General features: G+C 36.7%; 1 protein-coding gene across 2 annotated transcripts in view; it reads left to right on the forward strand.

Moving 5' to 3' along the window:
- Positions 1-21,416, forward strand: part of LOC105275082 (lipase 3) — a 214,935-nt gene that overhangs the window by 19,409 nt on the left and 174,110 nt on the right. For both annotated transcript variants that reach the window (XM_026974082.1, XM_026974081.1), the window contains exon 2: positions 12,022-12,323. In XM_026974082.1, coding sequence (XP_026829883.1) covers positions 12,129-12,323 — 195 coding nt within the window. In that variant the 5' untranslated portion in view covers positions 12,022-12,128. The remainder of the gene's footprint in view (positions 1-12,021; positions 12,324-21,416) is intronic.

The following is a 21,416-nucleotide window of genomic DNA, read 5'->3' on the forward strand; positions in this document are numbered from 1 at the left end:
AACGGAGCACCGCCGCACATGTCCATTCAGGCGCGCCTCGCGTTAAACGTGAGCTTCAGAGGAAGATGGATTGGGCGCGGAGGTCCTGTGAGTTGGTCGGCAAGATCTCCGGACCTGACTCCGTTGGACTTTTTCTTATGGAGCACAGTAAAACAATATGTTTATCGTGAACGGATCGATAGTCGAGAAGAATTAGAGAACAAAATTACCGAGGCATTCGCACTTGTGTCTGCGGAAATGGTGCGCAACGCGCAGCGGAGTTTGTTGCGACGGGCGAGGCTCTGCGTTTAATGCAATGGAGAACAATTCGAACATTTATTATAAAACAGGTACGAGACATGTTACTTTGACTCGGTAATCACGCGATACACGAATTATTTAATATTTTTAGATAAATTATGTAATTAAATCCAACGGAGTCAAGTCCGGAGATCTCGCCAGCCAGCTCATAGGACCCACGCACCCAATCCATCTTCTTCCGAAAGTCGCGTTAATGCAAGGCGTGAATGGACATACACGGCAAGTCATTTTGGAGAAACTGTGCATAGGACTGACCTGTCAGTCGCGCGAGCATTTAGAATGGGTATAAAATGTTGAAAATTTCTTATTTGATATGCTTGGGTTTTCGTCCGCCCAGAGATGCATGTTTCGACACCAGGTCGGTTGCGTTCTTCACTTAATAACCACGTGTAAAAGCGCAGTCTTGCATCGTAGTTGTCCGGTTGCAGATGCTGTACTCGCGTGAAATGATACGCATGCAATCTGTTATCGCGCAAAACGCGATGAACACTACTTCGCGAGATCGCGACTTCGCGACTTATCTCACGTACGCTCATTTCCGGAGCGTCGATCGTTATGCGTATAATTGCTTCCTCGTTATGTACCGTATGAACGCGACGTTCCCCGACGACGGCCCGTTTCTCTCGCGCGATACAACCGCAAACATCATAAACTATCGGTCTGCGTTCCGGAAAACGAGTTATAATTAATGATATTATTTTCTTTTGAATTGTTGTTATTAATGTTCAGTTATTATGTTTCAGTTATTTTGTTATGTTATTAATGTTATGTTATTATTTAAGAAAAAATATAAATGTATTATTTATTGAATTACGTCATAATTTATTTAATAAAGATCGTACTTATTTAATAACAATAAAATCGTAAATTGTATCATCTTTATTAATTACCTGTACGGGTATGAATTGCTTCTTATCGCTCGATGCAGCGCACTTCGCATCGCTCGCATTGATTTTCTGTTATCGCGGGAGCGCGCCACATGTCACGTATGTTTTGACAGTTCCTCGTGTATCGCGATTTCGTGCAATAGTGATCGGTCTGATTTTTCTCGTCGATCGTAATGCCGCAGAAAGTCAAACGGTAACGCGCGAGAATCCCGCGCACACGTACGCGGAAGTGCGTTTAACGTGACGTACGCGGATAAATGGATCGAACGCGGAGAAGTATATGAGGACTAGCCGGTGAGTCTTCAAATAGACTTTGTAGTGCTTGTACAGGAACAGGATACAGTGCTAGTGTACAGTGTGCAGTGAATAGAACAGTAAATAAAAACACGCAGTGAACAGTCGCGAAAAATTAAGATCGAATTGATCAGTGCGCGATACGTGGGGCCCCTTCGACACGCCGTCACTGAAAGCGGGAAAATCCAGTACGTTGATTGGAAATCTTCAACCCTTCGTAGCGCCGAAATTATGCCACCCTCGACATTTTGCAAGAGGAACTTTCGTCTCAGAATCACCTCAAGAATCTACCCTGAACCGGTGATTCGGTAAGTCTGGGACACCCTGTATATAGTTCCTGAGATATTTTAATTAAAAGTTTGTTTGACATGAATTTGGCATGAAATTCCGGATAAGCTATACGGTAGCGCTCGACATTTATGCAATGAAGTTGGCAACGCTCGATGTCTATGCAGTGATGCTCATTACTTGGAACCTTGTTTTTGTATGTACTTGACGTCGCCTTAAAGCTCGTTTTTTTTGAGAAAAACGATCAAAAATTTGCATTTTTTTTATTGAAGATAATTAATATTTGAATAATTCGTTAGTTGAAAACGAGTATGTAAGCTCGATTATTGTGGAAAAAAAGGTTCAAAATTCTACTTAAAACTTTTATTGCCTATTCTGACATATTATATGTATACAAGTTTTATAGCACAGAAAAGTCAAAACTCAGCTTTCGTATGGTATAACATAAAACATGGTACCGGACACAATCCAACATTACATTGCTTACAGTAATAACGGGTCTCTTTCCTTATTCTTTTTCCTTGAGTATTTCGTTTTGTACAACACATCGCGCAGCACCTCGTTGGCAGTCTTCTTTTCTGTTGGCAGTACAAACTCTGGGGAATGCTCTCCGTAAGTCTTAGAGGTCCTGGGTTTTTTGGGCGACCTTTTTTTATGGTTACTGACTCAGAATGATTTTCTTCTATTAGGCGCTCTATTAGGGAAGTGCGAAAGTCTAAATGGTCTTTCGTATCACCTTGTTTTTGATATAAAATAAAAGCATTGTAAACCAAAATGTCGAGTAAGTGGAAAACTTTTTTTATAATATTTCTTGCCTCTTTTTCTCGTTACTGGGTAGTCATGTAGTTGTTGATCAAGACGATCCACACTACCCATTGTGTCATTATAATCAATGACAATTTTTGGTTTCGCTATTTTATTGCCATCAATATCCATTTTATTTGTTTCTACTTTATCAGGGTTATGGATGGTTGATAACAAGCAAATATCTTTTTTATCTTACCATTTCATTATCATTACTTTACCTCTTTGGAAAGCCAAAACTTCTCCCTTCTTTAGCATTTTCTTTTGTAATTCAACTAGTACTTCTTTTCTGTTTACACGCAACGTTCTATAAATGTCTGCCTTATGCAAAATAAGGAAATCGGCTAATTGCGGTGATGTGTAAAAATTGTCAGTAGTCAAGCAATAGCCTTGACTCAACAGAAAATCAGTTAATGACAACACCATTTGAGACGTCATCAAGCGACGCGGTAGCGTTGCGACGCCAAGTACATACAAAAACAAGGTTCCAAGCAATGAGCATCACTGCATAGACATCGAGCGTTGCCAAATTCATTGCATAAACGTTGAGCGCTACCGTATAGCTTATCCGGAATTTCATGCCAAATTCATGTCAAACAAACTTTTAATTAAAATATCTCAGGAACTAAAGCCATATTCAAAAATCTAACGGCACTTTTATAATATAATGTAGATGGCAAGCTTTCGATCGCGACCACTCCGAATAAGATTGGTGCAGTTAATGCTGAGATATTGTAATCGTATGCTACAATTGTGACGTTTCGTTTTTCTCCATTTCCATATTCTAGTTCAGACTCACGTACGTATGCTCGCCCGCATACAAGCAAAGCGATTTTGTCTCTCAAGGTGCGTTCACACATGTACGACTTATTTAATTTATTAGGAATTAAAAATGATTTTGATACATGAGAAGTGATTTATTGTAATATAAATAAATAAAAATATAAGTTGCAAAAATTATAAAAAGTTTAAATTTAATTATTTTAAATTCAACGACGCGTTAGCGTCACGATGCCAAGTAAATAAAAAAAAATACATAAAACTAGGCAAAATTCGAGCGATCCAATATAATAATGATACAAATCTGTTAAATAAAGTTTATTTTGCAAATTTAACTTGAAGTTATTAAAATACCAGATTGCAAAATTAAAACTGTACTTACTGAAAAGATCTTTATTGGTTCGCGTATACAATATATAAAATTATTAGTGGAATTTTTCATCAAGGGGAAAGTACAATTGACGGACGTTATACAAATATAATATGTGCTAAAGGTACCGAATGGCAATTAATAAATGATTCGGAAGTGCAAAAGTTGCAGTTGGCCTCGAAATGCATGTATATTTTTTGCAGAAAAAAATATTACAAAAAGCAATGAGACCCACTAAAAAAAACCTCACAAAGGTGAAAAAATACGCCAAGTACATAAAAAGTACCAACTTGTATACAACAAAGTTTAACAAAATATTTATTATAAAAATTAAAACTAAATATAAAATCGATTGTTAACTAACCAAGTACCTAAAAGCAATTCAAGGTGAGTATTTTATCTAAATATTTCTCATGAATACTCTCTTATCGCATGACGACATTGAAGTACTTGGCGTGCCCGGATCGCATTAAAATATACAAAACTGTCCTACCTATAATCTGACTTTATATGTAAATTATTTGTATTGAGTAATGAAAAGAGATATTTATAATCACTTTGCTAGTCTATACAACTGTAAATGTGTTTATTTTAATATTTCCAACTAAAAAGTTTAGTGAGTTATTATTGAAAATCAAGATACAAAATACAGTACAAATCAAGATACTGTTACTCAAGTTTATAAGAATTTTGTAAGACATGTCCAATGCAACCCGGGCACGCCAAGTACTTCAATGTCGTCATGCAATAAGAGAGTATTCATGAGAAATATTTAGATAAAATACTCAAATTGAATTGCTTTTAGGTACTTGGTTAGTTAACAATTGATTTTATATTTAGTTTTGATTTTAATAATAAATATTTTGTTAAACTTTGTTGTATACAAGTTGGTATTTTTTATGTACTTGGCGTATTTTTCACCTTTGTGAGGTTTTTTTTAGTGATTGGCATATTCTTGTATTTATCATTTAGGACCGTGCCTTTTCCGGTATAAATTATGGATGAATACAAGTAACCGGATTTTGACTCACATAAAAGATAAAATGTTATTCCAAAACGGGACTGTTTCAAAGGTATATATATTGTTTCCATCCAAGTCTTCCTTTATAAGGCTCTCATCAACGGTAATCTGTTTTTTTTTTTTTTTTTTGGAATATATAAACTAGAACACTTGTTATTTATGTTGTCAAAGATTGGCCAAATTTTGTTCAATTTTGGATTTGGATGTGTATGCGGATCATATTCGTTATTATTAGTAAAATGTAAATTACGTTTTATATGTAGATATCGTCTTCGCGACATTAATTTTGGAAAAATTGGTGTTGAAAATATTTCTTTTGAAGACCAGTACATCCTTTCATCTGGTTTTTTTTATAATTCCCCCGATTATATGGACAGTCAGAAATATCAGCATCTTTTTTGCTGTAACACGTAGCCAAGAGTTGGTTGTATTTCCTGGTTGCTGTTCAGCATATCTGTTAGTTTCAGTTACTATTAGGTTGTTCATTAAGTTCTGCGGTTTTTTGCCCTAAATTAAAACATAAATCTATTGTACTTACACATTTATTCAATCTAGAATGTATTGTCCATCTTGATCGACCACCTTCTGCCAACGTTCTGGAAGGGACATAATGCCGCGTTTGTAGAAGTCGCGCGACTTCTGCGCGAAAAAGTCCTTCAAGTACGTTTGAATATCGTCCACTGAATTAAAGCGCTGCCCGTCGAGATTGTTTTGGAGTGACCGGAACAGATGGTAATCCGACGGCGCAAGGTCTGGGGAGTACGGTGGGTGCTGCATGACTTCCCAGCCAAAGCACTTCAACTTCTTCTTGGTCACCAAAGCAGTGTGTGGTTTGGCGTTGTCATAGTGGAAGACAACGCCCTTCCTGTTCGTCAATTCCGGCCGCTTCTCCGCCACTGCCTGCTTCAATTTTTCTAACTGAGCGCAATGCTTCTCGGCGTCGATGGTCTGACCGCGCGGAAGCAGCTCGAAGTACAGGACGCCTCGCCAATCCCACCACACACTCAGCATCACTTTCTTCGGATGCAAATCCGCTTTGGCAACCGATTGTGACGACTCACCCGGACCGCACCATGACCGCTTGCGTCGAATGTTGTTATATACCACCCATTTTTCATCTCCCGTGACTACCCGTTTGAGAAAGGCCTCCAGCGAGTTCCATTTCAGCAGGGATTCACAGATCATGACGCGGTCCAAAATGTTCTTTTCGGTGAGTTCGTGAGGGACCTAAACATCTGCTTTTTTCGACATCCCAAGCCGTTTTAATCGCTGCGCAACCGTTGTATGGGCGATGTCGAAGCGCTCCGCGATCTCCCGCGTCGTCAGATGTCGGTCTGCTTTGATTGCGCCCACGATTTGGTCGTCGTCAGTGGTGGATGGACGACCGGAGCGAGTAGCATCGGAGACGTTCACATCTCCGGAACGAAAGCGCGCAAACCAACGCTGACAAGTGTCAGCGCTTATGGCCGAGTCCCCGTATACGCCACATATCTCACGTTGTGCGTCCGTCGCTTTTACTCCTTTGCGGAAGAAAAATAGCAAAATGTGCCGAAAATGCACCTTTTGATCCTCCATTTTCAATAAATAGCGCGTACACACAACACGTCAAAACACAACAAAGACTCTGGCGAAATGTCAAGCGTTGTCTAACCTGCCACGGAGTATGCGGCAATCCGCGGTTCAGGCGATGCATGCTATCTTTTTCAATGGACAAACGCTATCTATCGAGAAAACCGCAGAACTTAATGAACAACCTAATATAATATGTAATATTTCATTATCAAAAAATAGTTTGAAATAACCTAATGGATCAAAAGTATTCGTAACTTGAAATGTGCAAGCAGAAATTCCCAAAAATGGAAAAGATGGTGGTGCGGGATTAGGGCTTTCTATATTTAGTTGCCCACCAAATCCTTCCTGAACTAAAAGTTTTGTCATCAGGATTATCCGTTTCGATTTCAGAATCACTGGAGTCACTAGAGTCTGAATTGCTTTCCGACAAATTGGCATGTTCAAAATCATCTGTATCGGTATCAGACATTGCCCCAAATTTTTTCTAAACTAAGTAATAAAAAAGTAATAAAAAAATAAGTTTTTTTGCAATAAAAGTATATTTGACTTATATATAAGTCCAGTAGAAATTTTGTTTTGTATTTATTTATAACGCAAAACCGGATTTTATTCCATCAATATCCCACGTATTTGGTATGCTAGTCGCTTTAATGTTTGTAAGAAACTGATAGGAAAACGCAAAAAACCGTCTGTCTGTAGGACATTCGGGGACGAATATATTGTCAGGCTGGCCGAACTGTAAGCGACCGATCTGTATTTACCATCCTAGACAATAAGAGGACGAGGAGAAGTGTTTTTCTCTCGTTCCTCTTACATTTTAGAGTTGTCCGAGTGTGACTCGGGCGTGAGCAAATCTGTCAGTTACCCATGCCCGAGTGTGACTCGGGCATGAGCGTTAAGGGGTTAATGGATTAATACGTTCGCGGTGACCTGATTGTGAAGTACGTTAGTACAAATGAATAGTGTACTGATTTTCTGACTAAAGCCTTGTGCAGAGAGATTCAACAGATTGTTGAAAATGATTGGAATGCGTGCAACCACGATATATATATATATATATATAAAAATTAGAACATTCGAATAGTGGAAAAGTTGAGGATTAAATTCTACGTGTTAATTTTTATTATTTCATTTCATTATTATGTTCCTTGAAAATGCATGCACGCACGCACGCACGCACGCACACACGCACATGATGATTCAAAGAGGTATTACATGCTATCGATATAATCTCGCGAACAAACGGGGAAAAAGGAAACATGAATGGATAAAGGAAGTAAAACAAATTGATGCCCCTCTCGGAAGACCTGGGTTGAAACCGATGTAGCTATCCTACTTAAGAGTTTTCGTAGAAGAATTAAGTTCTATACAAATTCTGATGGTGCGTGCTTCGAAAACATCTATCATTAGCTTCTTTGATTATTAGCATTTTATTTATCGTTTTTTATCAATAAAATAAACTGGTATACAAACATTTCGTTAATTTTTGTTTATACCCATTAAAAACTGCAGACTTTCCTCTTTCTAACGCAATTTTTGTTTTTTTAAACTGCAAAATGACAGCTGATTAGTTTCAGCAACTTCCTATGGGATACCCTGTAGTTACCGTTCTCGTCGATTATGATTTTTTTATCTCCGAAAATGTTTCGCACTAGCTTTATCGTGCGACATAGATCGGGCAATACTTGCACCGTATGATTTGCAATTTCAAAACTTGGTTTCATATTTTTTAAGTTCAATGAACATCCGAACAAATGTGCCATTACAAAATGACTTTGGTAACCATCAAAAGTTAAACTTATAACACTTGCATCGCAGTCAAAAAGTGCTTTCAAACTAACGTTGAAACCAAATTGCGGTTTAACTAAATGCGTAACCAAATTCATTTTTTGAGTTCCTTCGAGTCCGTTTATGAAAAAGTATCCTGGACATTTCCAAGTGTTGTTGATAGCAACAATAATGAAAACAAAAGCTTTTCGCCAATATCTCTGTCCTGATCTAATGGAACTCTCAAATCTACATAACCATAATATTTCTTATTCAAATTCTACTTTATTTCTTATAGCCATTTCATCCATTATTAAAGCACACACGATCAGTCCTTTAAAATTTTTCGCTTTTGCTCGTATCATTTTCAGAACTTCTACAGACAATCCTGGTGATGCATTGATGGTTGAATACCATTTAGATAGCGTCTTAGAATGAGGCAGACAATTATGAAACTTGTTTCACACATATTTATATGCTTTTATGCTTTCCCTGTAAAAAAGTAAATAAATGTTATGGCAAACTTCTTTATTTTCTCTTGATATTGCTTCGAAACTGTTCTTTTAGTCGTTTTTCGAAATAACCTATTAATTAGTAGTTTATTTGATTCAAACTTTTGCATCATTGTGTAAATGTTTTGCTTGATTCCTTTTTTCAAGTTCGCGTATAACGGATTTTAATTTGAATATTTCTTTTTACTGTCTCCACATCGTCTTCTGCAACTTCCTCACAGTAATCGACTGTTTGGCAAGTGACACTTCTACCCATGTAAGTCTTTTTCTTAATACGACTTTCTTTGACGTATCGCTTGGCAAAATTTTTGGCAATATGGGATATCAGTTTCGATAAACGGGCTAGTAGAAGATGCTTCTATGTTAATATCGTTGTTAAATGGCTCAGAGTCTATTTTAACATTCACTTCTTCGATGAGTGATTTATCTATTTCCAAGGTATCGTTAATATCTTGTTCAATTATGGAAGTTGACACTTCCATTATTCCTGAAATATCCATATTAAATAGAAGTACAATTAATCGTATCTGCATCTGTTGACCTGTTGGTTGCCATGGCATCTACTAGAGATGTTTCTTCGTCACTTCCTGTCTGCGAATGTACTGCCATTATAGTAACTGTTGTACAAATTTTATTCTACAAAGAGATAATTTACTCGTTAAATTCTACTGTCTATGAAACTTTTGCTTTGTTACATTCCTGCATATCTAATTCGATTTCCATTTTGTTTCCATCATTTGCCAGTGATGCAATAGTAACAGATTTTGTTGACTTCTTTGCAGATAATATAAATTTATATTAGGTGTTTCGGTTAATTTCCACTGTTCGCATGTAGATGGCTCCAGCTGCAAATGTAGTGAACTGTGACAGCTGGAACTCATGCAATATTAAAGATTAGACATTTTTCAATAGAATTCAATCCACCAAGGTTTACTTTTGCAAGCACTGATATTTTTTTTAAGTCAATTCAAAATGGAACGCGATAAGTTATTTTTTCGATATGTCCTCCTTCACTACTTTGATATAAAAAAAACTGCAGCTAAAGTATATCGAATATTAGTGGAAATTTATGGTGACTCTGCTCCATCAGAAACAACATGCAGAGATTGATTTCGATGATTCTAAAGTGGATTTTGATGTGAAAGACAAGGAACGTCCAGGTCAGCCAAAAAAGTTTGAAGACCGAATTGCAAGCATTATTGGGCCAAAATCAGTATCAAACACTCAAGGAATTGACTGAGGCACTAAGTGTTGCAGTTTCAACAGTTTCTGAACGTTTACATGCAATGGGAAAAATTCAAAAAAAAGGAAAATGGGTGCCATGAACTGACCGAAGCGAACATGCTGAACCGTGTATTCATCACCACTGCTCTGCTTGCCAGAGAGAAAAAAAGTTTTTTGTATCGGATTATCACTGGTGATGAAAAGTGGATCCATTATGACAATTCTAAACGCAAAAGATCCAAGCCAACCATCCATATCGGCGCCAAAACGCAATATTCACGGTCATAAGGCATTGCTCTGTACTTAGTAGGATCAAAAAGGTGTTGTGTACTATGAGCTCTTAAAATCAAATGAAACTGTTACGGCTAACTGACAACAATTATACAGTTTGAAGCTAGCGTTGGATCAAAAACGACCATAAATCGCACACAACAAAAGAAAAGTTACACGAAATGCCACCGGCCACATGTTGCAAAAGTCATCAAGAAAACGCTGACAGAGCTCGAATGGGAGGTTCTTCCGCATGCTGCGTATTCTCCAGACCTGGTCTCATCTAATTACCACTTGTTACTACTTGTTCCGTTCAATGCAGCATGACCTTGAAGACACACGCTTTCGAGATTACGAAGAAGTCCGAAAGTGGATAGATGAATGGATTGCTTCAAAACCTGAGTCATTCTATCACCGCGGAATTCATCTCTTACAGAAAGATAGGAAAAAGTAATACAAAACGATAGAAAATATTTTGATTGATTAATCAATTTACTTTGTAATTGAAATAAATGTGTTTTTCAAGCAAAAAACAGCGAAAATTAACCGAAACAGCTAATATAGCAGAATTTTTATTTAAATGATTATATTATTCCAAACGTATTGATGCATTTTTTCGGATAATAGCAGAAACGTATCCATTACATAATAATGTTTCGTTTGATGCAGCAATTACAGAAGAAATGTAATTTACTCTTTGTCATATTTTTTTGATAAAAAATTAAGATTCTTATACAGGGTGTCCCAGACTTTCTAAATCTCCGCTTTAGGGTAGACTTCTGACGTCATTCCGAGACGAAAGTTTCTCTGGCAAAATGAATGTCGAGGGTAGCGTAGTTTCAGCGCTATAATGTGTTAAAGATATCCTATCCATGTACAGAATTTTTCCGCGTTCAGTGACCCTGAAGTCGAAGGGACCCCGCGCATCGCGCACCGATCAAGTCGATCTTAAGTTTTCGCGACTGTTCACTACGTGTTTCTATTCACTGCACAATGTCCTGTAAGCACTGTATCCTGTTCCTGTAAGCACTTTCATGGATCAGGGTCAAATCTAAAGACCTCGCTGGCCAGTTCACATGCCTCTCCACGTTCGATCCATTATTTATTCGCGTATATCTCGTTAAACGCACTTCCGTGTACGTGTGCGCCGACATTTTCGCGCGTTATCATTCAACTTTCTGCGATATCGGCAGTACGATCGAGAAAAGACGAACCGATCGCTTACCATATTGCACGAAATTGCGATGTACGAGGAACTGTCAGAACATATGTGAAGTGCGGCTCAACGAAAAATTAAGATCGACTTGATCGGTGCGCGATGCGCGGGGCCCCTTCGACCCGTCGAACGTCACTGAACGAGGGAAAATTCTGTACATGGATAGGATATCTTCAACCCATTATAGCGCCGAAACTACGCCACTCTCGACATTTTGCAAGAGGAACTTTCGTCTCAGAATGACCTCAGAAGTCTACTCTGAAGGTGATTCGGTAAGTCTGAGCACCCTGTGTTCTATAACTTTTGTTATACAACAGACATTGATTCCGATTTAAAAAACTAAAGGTGTCTTCAAAATCTTAAAAGGTACAAGTAATAAAAATATTTGAATAATACATTTCGCAGTATATTATGCAATATTAATTTGGATCATTATTTTTTGAAATCAATATTTACAGTGTTTCATGGAAGTGAATTCAATCATTCTGTTCAGCAAGAACTTTAAAAGTTAGAGTACATATTAATTATAATAATTTGCAAGTTAGGAGCTGACTTAAGAAATTATTTACTGTCTGCTTTATTGTTGTGCGTAATTATAAAAATAAAAACTATAAAAACCTTAAATGTTTTAATTATAAATATAATAATATTGGATAATGTAATATTGGCTAAATTATTCGAAATTAATATCTATTATAATAATTTTTTTATTACAGCCTGTATCAGAAAGCGAAGAAACTTACAAATACAAAACGCATTTTTAGTGATATTGTCCAAAACGTTTTAACAACCAACTTCGCACTTTTGAAGCAAATCAATTGTGATGGCATCAGTTATGAAGTTCGTTCTATTTGTGTTCATAATCATTATGGTGTTCTTAGAAGGAGAATCGCAATTATTGCAGAATGTGTCATTTTTAGAGAATGATTTGATAAATTTCCTTTTCCCTAAAGATCCAAATTTAGTGAAAGTAAGGAAATTAAAAGAAGGAATGAATGATGCTACAGTATTGGATTTTGTAAGTATAACAGAACATATTTAACTGAAATTTTTATTGATTTTTATATATTATCATATATTAACATTATCGAACGGAAGTTTTAATTAACGGAATTAAGTCATCAAGTTATTATATCATAAAGGGTATAACGGGAGATTAACTATCACTCAATGATACTGAATCTTCTGGATAAGGTGTAACAATAATCACTGATCTGATTGTCCGCCACTTGAAATTGTCTACGAGGTACTATCAAGCGACGCGGTAGCGTCGCGACGCCAAGTACACTGCGGTGCATTGAATCGCTGGGTCATAGTAGATTTCTTGATTTATCGGCGTGACATCTCCGTTGGGTCGATAATGATCAACGCGCGCGGCTCATAGAATATTTGAATATTTTGATGAGTCGCGCGCGTTGATCATATCTATTTGAATAAATATATAATTGCATATGCAATGAAATAATACACAATATAATTCAACACAAATTAAATTAAAAGGTTTTCAAACTTATTCTGTTATTATAGTAAAACTTTCGTGTTTCCGAGAAATGTCCTGTTAATTAATTTGGTGGCTCTGAAAAGAGCCGTTTGATATGGTTTTGAAAAGAACCGATTATACTGAAACTAATTTAATAATTGGTCCAGTAGCCTTCTCTTGCTACTACTTGCTGCAATCTGTTGTCGATGGAGCGGTGAAGATTTGCAAAAAATTTAGGCTTACGTCTCAAGCCTTCCCACATGTTTCTTGCGTGCGAAACCAGATTTGCTTTCGTTCTCTCATGCCTACAATCCCACGAATTGGCAATTGATGCCCAAACATTTTCTATCAAATTAAGATCCGGGGATTTTGCAGGCCAATCGAGAACTTCAATTTCTGGGTGTTGGGCGAACCATTCTTTTACTATGTTCGCGGTATGGACGGCACTATTGTCTTGCACTAATCGGAACGTTGGCATATCTTCCTCGGAATATATTTGACGAACGCTGGGGAGCAATACGTTCTGCAGAATGTCGATATATTCCAAGGCATCCATATGCGACGAGACTTCGACTAATTCTCCCGGACAATGTGCGCTTATCCATCCCCACATAGCACAAGTAATGCGTCCACTTCGTTCGCAAGGAATCACGTATTTGGGATCAAGCCGATGGTCTTCGGGTCTCCACACATGTAGGCGTCGATTATGTGCCGAACAAAACACTTTTTCATCAGTCCAGATAGTTCTGTTCCAATCTTCTGGTGAAGTCGTATTAAGTTGTTGCAAAGCGAAAGAAACACGATCATCGCGATGTTTCATCGTTAAAGCTATTTTACGTGCAGGACGGTAACAATGCACACCCGCTTTATGCAAGCGCTTTTGCGCTGTCCACTTCGATATCTGTAAATCTAACTCATTTACAGAATGCGACACCGGAAGAAAACAGTTTCTATCTACCTGATTAACTAAAGCCATATCTTCTTTAACAGTTGTCGATCGCAGCCTACTGTTGTGTCGCCGATTATCTTGGCACCCTTCTGCTCCGTCCTCTTGCCATCGCTTGATCCATTTCCGCACATTTGTGTCACTGCACGGAATACTAAGTGCAATATCTCGCACACTCCGTCCCGCTTCCCACATTCCAATAATGCGGCCACGGTGAAAAATATCGACTTGCTTGTTTGCCATCGTTGCTCGATGCTAAATGCGAATAACATCTCGCTATGTTGACAAATGAATATTGGTGAAACAAAATACAATAGTTGACATCCATTTGGCGTAGCTTTACTTTCAAAACTCACGTTTTGTACACTGCAAAACATGTCCACTTTAAATTCCGCGAAACTATAACAGAAAAAAAGTCATTTTTTTCCGCTTTAACTTGTAAGTGTGAAATTAAAGCGGAATCATTGCGAGTTGTCATAGTTACGTTATTTTCGTCCGCTTTAAATATGTATGACCGAAATCGTAACCGATGATCACATCCTTTATAATATCCGTTATAATGCTAGATTATTACCAGTCCTATTTATATAAAGGATTTTATATTAAAATTAAATAGGACTGGTAATAATCTAGCATTATAACGGATATTATAAAGGATGTGATCATCGGTTACGATTTCGGTCATACATATTTAAAGCGGACGAAAATAACGTAACTATGGCAACTCGCAATATGGCAGCAGTGTATATATATATATGATTCCGCTTTAATTTCACACTTACAAGTTAAAGCGGAAAAAAATGACTTTTTTTCGTTATAGTTAAAGTGGACATGTTTGCAGTGTATCATATAACAATGGCAAGCAATCATGAAGATTTGCAGATGAATATTTTTCACCGTGGCCACATTACTCTGAACCATCTCAAATGTTTTTTTTCAGAGCCACCAAATTAATTAACAGGACATCTCTCGGAAACACGAAAGTTTTACTATAATAACAGAATAAGTTTGAAAACCTTTTAATTTAATTTGTGTTGAATTATATTGTGTATTATTTCATTGCATATGCAATTATATATTTATTCAAATAGATATGATCAACGCGCGCGACTCATCAAAATATTCAAATATTCTATGAGCCGCGCGCGTTGATCATTACCGACCCAACGGAGAAGTCACGTCGATAAATCAAGAAATCTACTATGACCCAGAGATTCAATGCACCGCAGTGTACATAAAACAATAAATAGCCGCATGAAAAATAGCCGCTTGATACAGCACTGGCGTGACATCGTCGAGGCGCTACCAAGTAGTTTATCCGGAATTTACATCATTTGACAGATCACATAAACTTGAGAATAAAATATCTCAGGAACTAAAGCCGTAATAAAAAATCTAACGGCACTTTTATAATATAATATGGGTGCACGCTTTCGAACGCGATCAATTAGAATTAAATTGGTGCAGGCAATCCTGAGATATTGCAATCTTATGTTAAAACTGTGACGTTTCGGTTTTCATAGAATTCAGACCACTCACGTATGTATGTTCGCATAAACACATGTAAAGCGATTTTGTCCCTCAAGCTTGCGTTCACACATGCGTTCATACATGCACGATTTAATTTATTCGACGATGACGACAACGACGACGATGACGTTGCACCACGTCGATGTTGACGTTGCACCACGTCGACGACAACGACGACGTTGCACCACATCGACGTGCTGCAACGTCATACGGCAACGTCGTCGTCGTCGTCGATGTGGTGCAACGTCGTCGTCGTCGTCAACGTGGTGCAACGAAAAAAAAGTACAAAATCGCTTTGAATGTGTATGTGCGAACATATGTACATGAGTCTGAACCTGATTTCGGAAAAGGAGAAGAACGAAACGTCACAATTCTAACATTCAATTACAATATTTCAGGATTGACTGAATCATTTTTATTTGGAGTGGTCGCAACCGAAAGCTTGCACCCATATTATCTTATAAGAGTGCCGTTAGATTTTTGATTGCGGCTTTAGTTCCTGAAATAGTTTAATCATATTTATGTGACATGTCAAATGATATGAATTCCAGATAAGCTATCGTTAGCGCTTGACGTCTATGCACTGAACTTGATAACGCTCGTTGTTTATGCAGTGACTCTCATTGTTCGGTACCTTATTTTTGATTTTTATGTACTTTTCTATAAAAACATTAAAAATTAATGAAATATAAAAAATTTTTACAAAAAGTAATGAGATCCCTCTAAAAAACCTTACAAAGGTAAAAGAATACGCCAAGTACATAAAAAAGCAAAACCAAATATGATGAAATCCATTGCTAACTAGCCAAGTACCTAGAAGCAATTCAGTTTGAGAATTTGTAATTTGAAATAATACTTGGCGTGCCCGGGTTGCATTAAAACGTACGTCCTAACTATACTTTGTGTAAACTGTATGTGTAAATTACTTGTATTGAGTGAGTAATGAAAAGGGATATTTATAATCACTCCGCTAATGTGCAAAACTGTAAACGTATTTGTTTTAATATTACCAAATACAAAGATTTACGAGTTATTAGTAAAAATACTCAAGGCAGTACAAATTTAGAAGAATGCATGTCCAATGCGACCCGGGCACGCCAAGTATTATTTCAAATTACAAATCCTCAAACTGAATTGCTTCTAGGTACTTGGCTAGTTAACAATGGATTTCATCATATTTGGTTTTGCTTTTTTATGTACTTGGAGTATTCTTTTACCTTTGTAAGGTTTTTTAGAGGGATAATAATTTTCCCGATTTGATTGTTTTGTTTGAAATATTTCATGCTACGTAATTAAGGATAAAGAAGAGACGTTCAAAATATTTTTCGACCTTACCTGGCCATTTAATGGTAATAATCAGGGCAACCAAAAATATGCTTTAAAAAATCTGTTTTAAGCACTTAAAATATGCTCCATAAAGTGAAAATAATGCTCTAAAAACGAGAAAATATGCTCTTAAAACTTACTTTTTTTAATTCGAAAAGTGTATAATTAGCCAGTCAGTAATTCAATGTTGAGAGTTTATTTATGACCCAGCTGGCAATATAAATTAATTTAATATACACGCAACGTTTCGGCTGTAGTTTTCGGCCCTTCTCAAGCGCTAATCTCTAACAATAAGTCACATTCTAAAAACAAATCAACGCAGTTACAAATGTTAGAATTGTTACAATTTATCACATCGCGATAAGTTATCAATTAATACTCACTTGCTGAACATGACTTATAATCAAATTAAAAATTTAAAATGAGAATCAGAGATGCATGTGGTACAAGAACCCGCACATCTTCGAGGCACGATAGCTTCTGACTGCGTTATTGAACTCCGCCACGACAACAAGTTTACGTGTGTATCAAAATATTATCGTATGTAGCCGGTAAATTTTCAGTGTCCTTTTGCGAATTGATGTCTTATTGTTTCGTTTTATAAAGTACATTTCGGCAATCTCACGTTTTTTGAAGTGGTTTTCCTGGTGTAACACTGCTGCATCACACCATTCGAATTCGTGACCGTTTTCTATTCTGTGTCGACTCATAACAGAGAGATTATCGGAAGGCTTCTTTGTATTGGCTATGTGCTCTTTAACTCGAGTCGTTAAATGTCGCTTCGTCTGGCCTATGTAACAGGCCTCGCAATTACCGCAGTCGATCTTGTAAACAACACTATTTTGTAAATCTTTCTCAAGCTTATCCTTTCCCAACTTTACAAATCGACCCAATTTATTAGGCACAGAGAAAATCGGTTCAAACCCGAATTTAGTGAGATTTCTTTTTAATAAGTCGCTAGCATAACCAATGAATGGAATTTTTATAATCGGTTTTGAACGAGTTAGTTCCTTTATTCTAGTCACGACCGATAAGTCCCGGTGCCTAAGTTCCAAAGTTTTTCTTTTTATATATTAATGAAGTATTCTTTTGATCAAACTGGCCAAACGTATGCTAGATGGTCAGCAATCCTCTATTATTTTATTATTCAAACGCGATCTATTGCACGCCGACGGAATTTGCATTTGACTGACAAATCCCGTCGGCGTGCAATAGATCGCGTTTGAATAATAAAATAATAGAGGATTGCTGACCATCTAGCATACGTTTGGCCAGTTTGATCGAAAGAATACTTCGTTAATATATTGAATTGTCTGGCGATTAATAATATTCAATTTACAATTCTTCTTTTTATGTTTTTATTTACAAACCCAACCGGATAACCATTATTCATCAAAATATCTCGAACAAGTTCAATGTTAGCACCATGGAACCGAGCGTCCGACAAAAGTAGTGCTCTATCGACTAGGCTCTTTACCACGCTAATTTTGTGTTGGACCGGATGACTTGAGAAGAAATTTCTCAAATCCGGACTGGATTGAACAAAGCCCTTCAAACGGCTTTCTATCGGCGAGCAGTCCATATATGGACGTACGGAACCGTTTCTAACGGAGCTCGAAGAAAGACGATGAAAATATTTGTCTGATTCCGGGACAAACATGTTATCCGCGGCTCGCTCTCACGAATTTCGAGCAGCTAAATCTATATCCGAATTATAACGCTAAAATAAATTGAATCTATAAATTCATTTGCCTAGTCTCAAACAACAGTATTTAACAAGTATTTTCGTTTGGCGCTCAACTCTTCAGAATCCAAAATACCAATTATGATATTTGCTACATATCTGCCAGTTGCGTCCGTAGTCTCATCGATTGATATCCACAAAAAATGATTTTTGACGCAACTTTTGATGTTCTCTATGGTCGCTTTGTACAGATCTTTTACACTATTTGTGCGAAGAGTAGTTTCCGATGGCACTTTATGTTGCGTGTACTTTTCTAAGAAAGATACAAAGTTTTGATTTCGCATTTTATATAACGGTATATCCGCAGAAATAAGAGCACTACACAAATCTTTTGCAAATTGAGTATTGTTCATCTTAGATATGGAAGATTCCCCAAAAAGTTGCTGTGTACTTCTTGTTACTTCATTCTTGTTAGCAAGCTCAATATGTTTTTTACTTGCTAAGTGTTGTTTTACTGTAAATATTTTCTCAGCTGATACTACTTTATTGCATATTTTGCAAAAAAGAACCGTACCATCAGTCTTGAACGATGGAAATTCACGCACATATTGCGACAATCTGTTTGAAATTGATGTCTTTGTTTTTGGCATGATCTAAAAACAATTTGAAAATTGAATACGATTTATAATTTTAATTGAATTTTTTATAAACTTACCTTTTCCGTTTATTCACAAATACAAAATCAATATTAATAAATTAGCACTTTTGTATTTGAATGTTAAAGAAGCTATAACGCAGTGTTCTTATCGCGTCGAGAACTTCTGTCTTCTACCTTCTCGACAAGGATCGGCAGCTGAACGCCGAAACAATTGAGAGTGATAACGAGTTTTCTGTTCGCAGCATATAGAAAAAGCCGCCTCTCGTACCAGTGCGCGGCGCGCGGTTTGAAAATGAGCACTCTGGTAAATTCCTTTATTAGTCGAAACAAAAAGATATACCACAGCATATTTTTATTTTAATTATCCTGTTTATTACTATATTAGAAAAAAATAATCATGAATTTCAATCAAGAAACAATGTGAAATGTACAAAATTGGTAAAATATGTAAAATATTATGTACATATGGGTGAAATATGCAAAAATATGCACTTATGGATGAAATATGCAACAATATGCTATAACAAATAGGGCTTAAAATGCACAGTTTCTTCTGAAACGAATTTATATGTAGTTAATTTCTTTATTAGACAAATAAAAAAATATATGCTCTAGCATATTTTGGTTGCCCTGGTAATAATCAATCTCCACTACGTTTCGACCCTTGTTTTGGGTCCTTCTCAAGTGAGATACAAATAATCAAAACAATTTGGACATTAGCGATATCCACCGAAACACATTTCATAATAAAATTCACAACAGGAATCCAATCAATAGCAACAATATAAACGAGATAGTCATAATATAAGAGTGTCAAAACAACCAATTAGATAACAAATGGACAGATTGATAAATAGTTTCTTTAAAACTGACATGTTCGTCTATGCTCTCTGGTAGCCAACAGCACAATCTACTCGATCACTGATCCGGCCAGTTAAGGCAAGATCGATCACTGATCCGGCCAACTAAGGCAAGATCAATTCGAATATGTCTTTAGCCGTTGATAAGATGTTCAAATGGAGCTCCATTTTCTTGCAGACATAGCCTCAACCGTTTCTCAAAATTTTCTACTGTTGAAATTAAAATATTTTGAGGACTGCTACAACAAACATTAGTTATTCGATTTATCATGTCTTCTGCAGATGTCGGCGAAGTTTTGTAAACAATATTTTTTATGTAGCCTCACAAAAAAATCATACGAAGTTAAATCAGGAGACCGTGAAGGCCATCGAATGTATCTATACCTCCCTATCCATCTTTTATGAAAGATGTTATTGAGGTATTCCATTACAATACGATGAGAATGGGGTGGCGCACCATCTTGCTGCCACCACATTTTTTGTCGAGTAGCAAGATCAACCTCTTCCAAAAGCTCAGGCAATTTATTCTGCAAGAAAGAAAGGTAAGTTTCCCCATTTAAGCGGTTATCAAAAAAGTATGGACCACTCAAAGGAGGATGTTAAAAAAGTGCCGATTTCTGCCCAAAAAGGTGTAAGTAAAAGGGATAGTGTTTTTTATAGATTTTGACCTCCTGAATACGATAAAACAATTGAAAAGTGTGTGAGCGTTAGGGAACACTTTGAAAATTGAGTTTAAACATGGTATATTGGTAAACCTTCGGAAAAGTGACCTCCTGGTAAAAATGAATAAAAATTTTCAATTCTTATGTATTTTTGCCTCCTGAATACGAATATAAAACTTAAGAAAAGCGGTCGAAACCGGAAATACCGCAAAATCGCAAAAACCTCTGAAAAACGCAGGTTTTTGCAGTATATCTCCGAAAATATTGATTTTAGAGGAAAAAGTTTCAAACAAAAAATGAAGGTCTTGAAAAACTCTACAAAAAGGGTTATATGCATTTTTGGCGTAAACTCATTTTTTGGCTGTTATGTAAAAAAATAATAATTTTTAACACATTTAATACAATTCAATACACTGTATAAAGTATGCGTGTATGTTGTGTGTGCTCGTGTTCGTGTGTGTGTGTGTGTGTGTGTGTGTGTGCATATTCTTGTAGAGATCAGGACCCGTAGTTCTTCACTATTACAGTATTTTAAGACTCCAAACCCTCTCTACAAGTGTCGAGTGTTTCCAAGAGTGTGCGCGCGTGTGCGTGCGTGTATGTGTGTGTGACGAATTGAGAACGCGCACGCACGCATACACACACGCGCGCGCGCGCATACCTTACAGTGCATTGAATTGTATTAAATGCATTAAAAATTATTATTTTTTTACATAACAGCCAAAAAAATGAGTTTATGCCAAAAATGCATATAACCCTTTTTGTAGGGTTTCTCAAGACCTTCATTTTTTGTTGAAACTTTTTCCTCTAAAATCAATATTTTCGGAGATATACTGCGAAAACCTGCGTTTTTCAGAGGTTTTTGCGATTTTGCGGTATTTCCGGTTTCGACCGCCTTTCTTAAGTTTTATATTCGTATTCAGGAGGCAAAAATACATAAGAATTGAATATTTTTATTCATTTTT

This window comes from Ooceraea biroi, chromosome 12 (assembly GCF_003672135.1).
Source record: "Ooceraea biroi isolate clonal line C1 chromosome 12, Obir_v5.4, whole genome shotgun sequence".
NCBI classification, from domain to species: domain Eukaryota; kingdom Metazoa; phylum Arthropoda; class Insecta; order Hymenoptera; family Formicidae; genus Ooceraea; species Ooceraea biroi.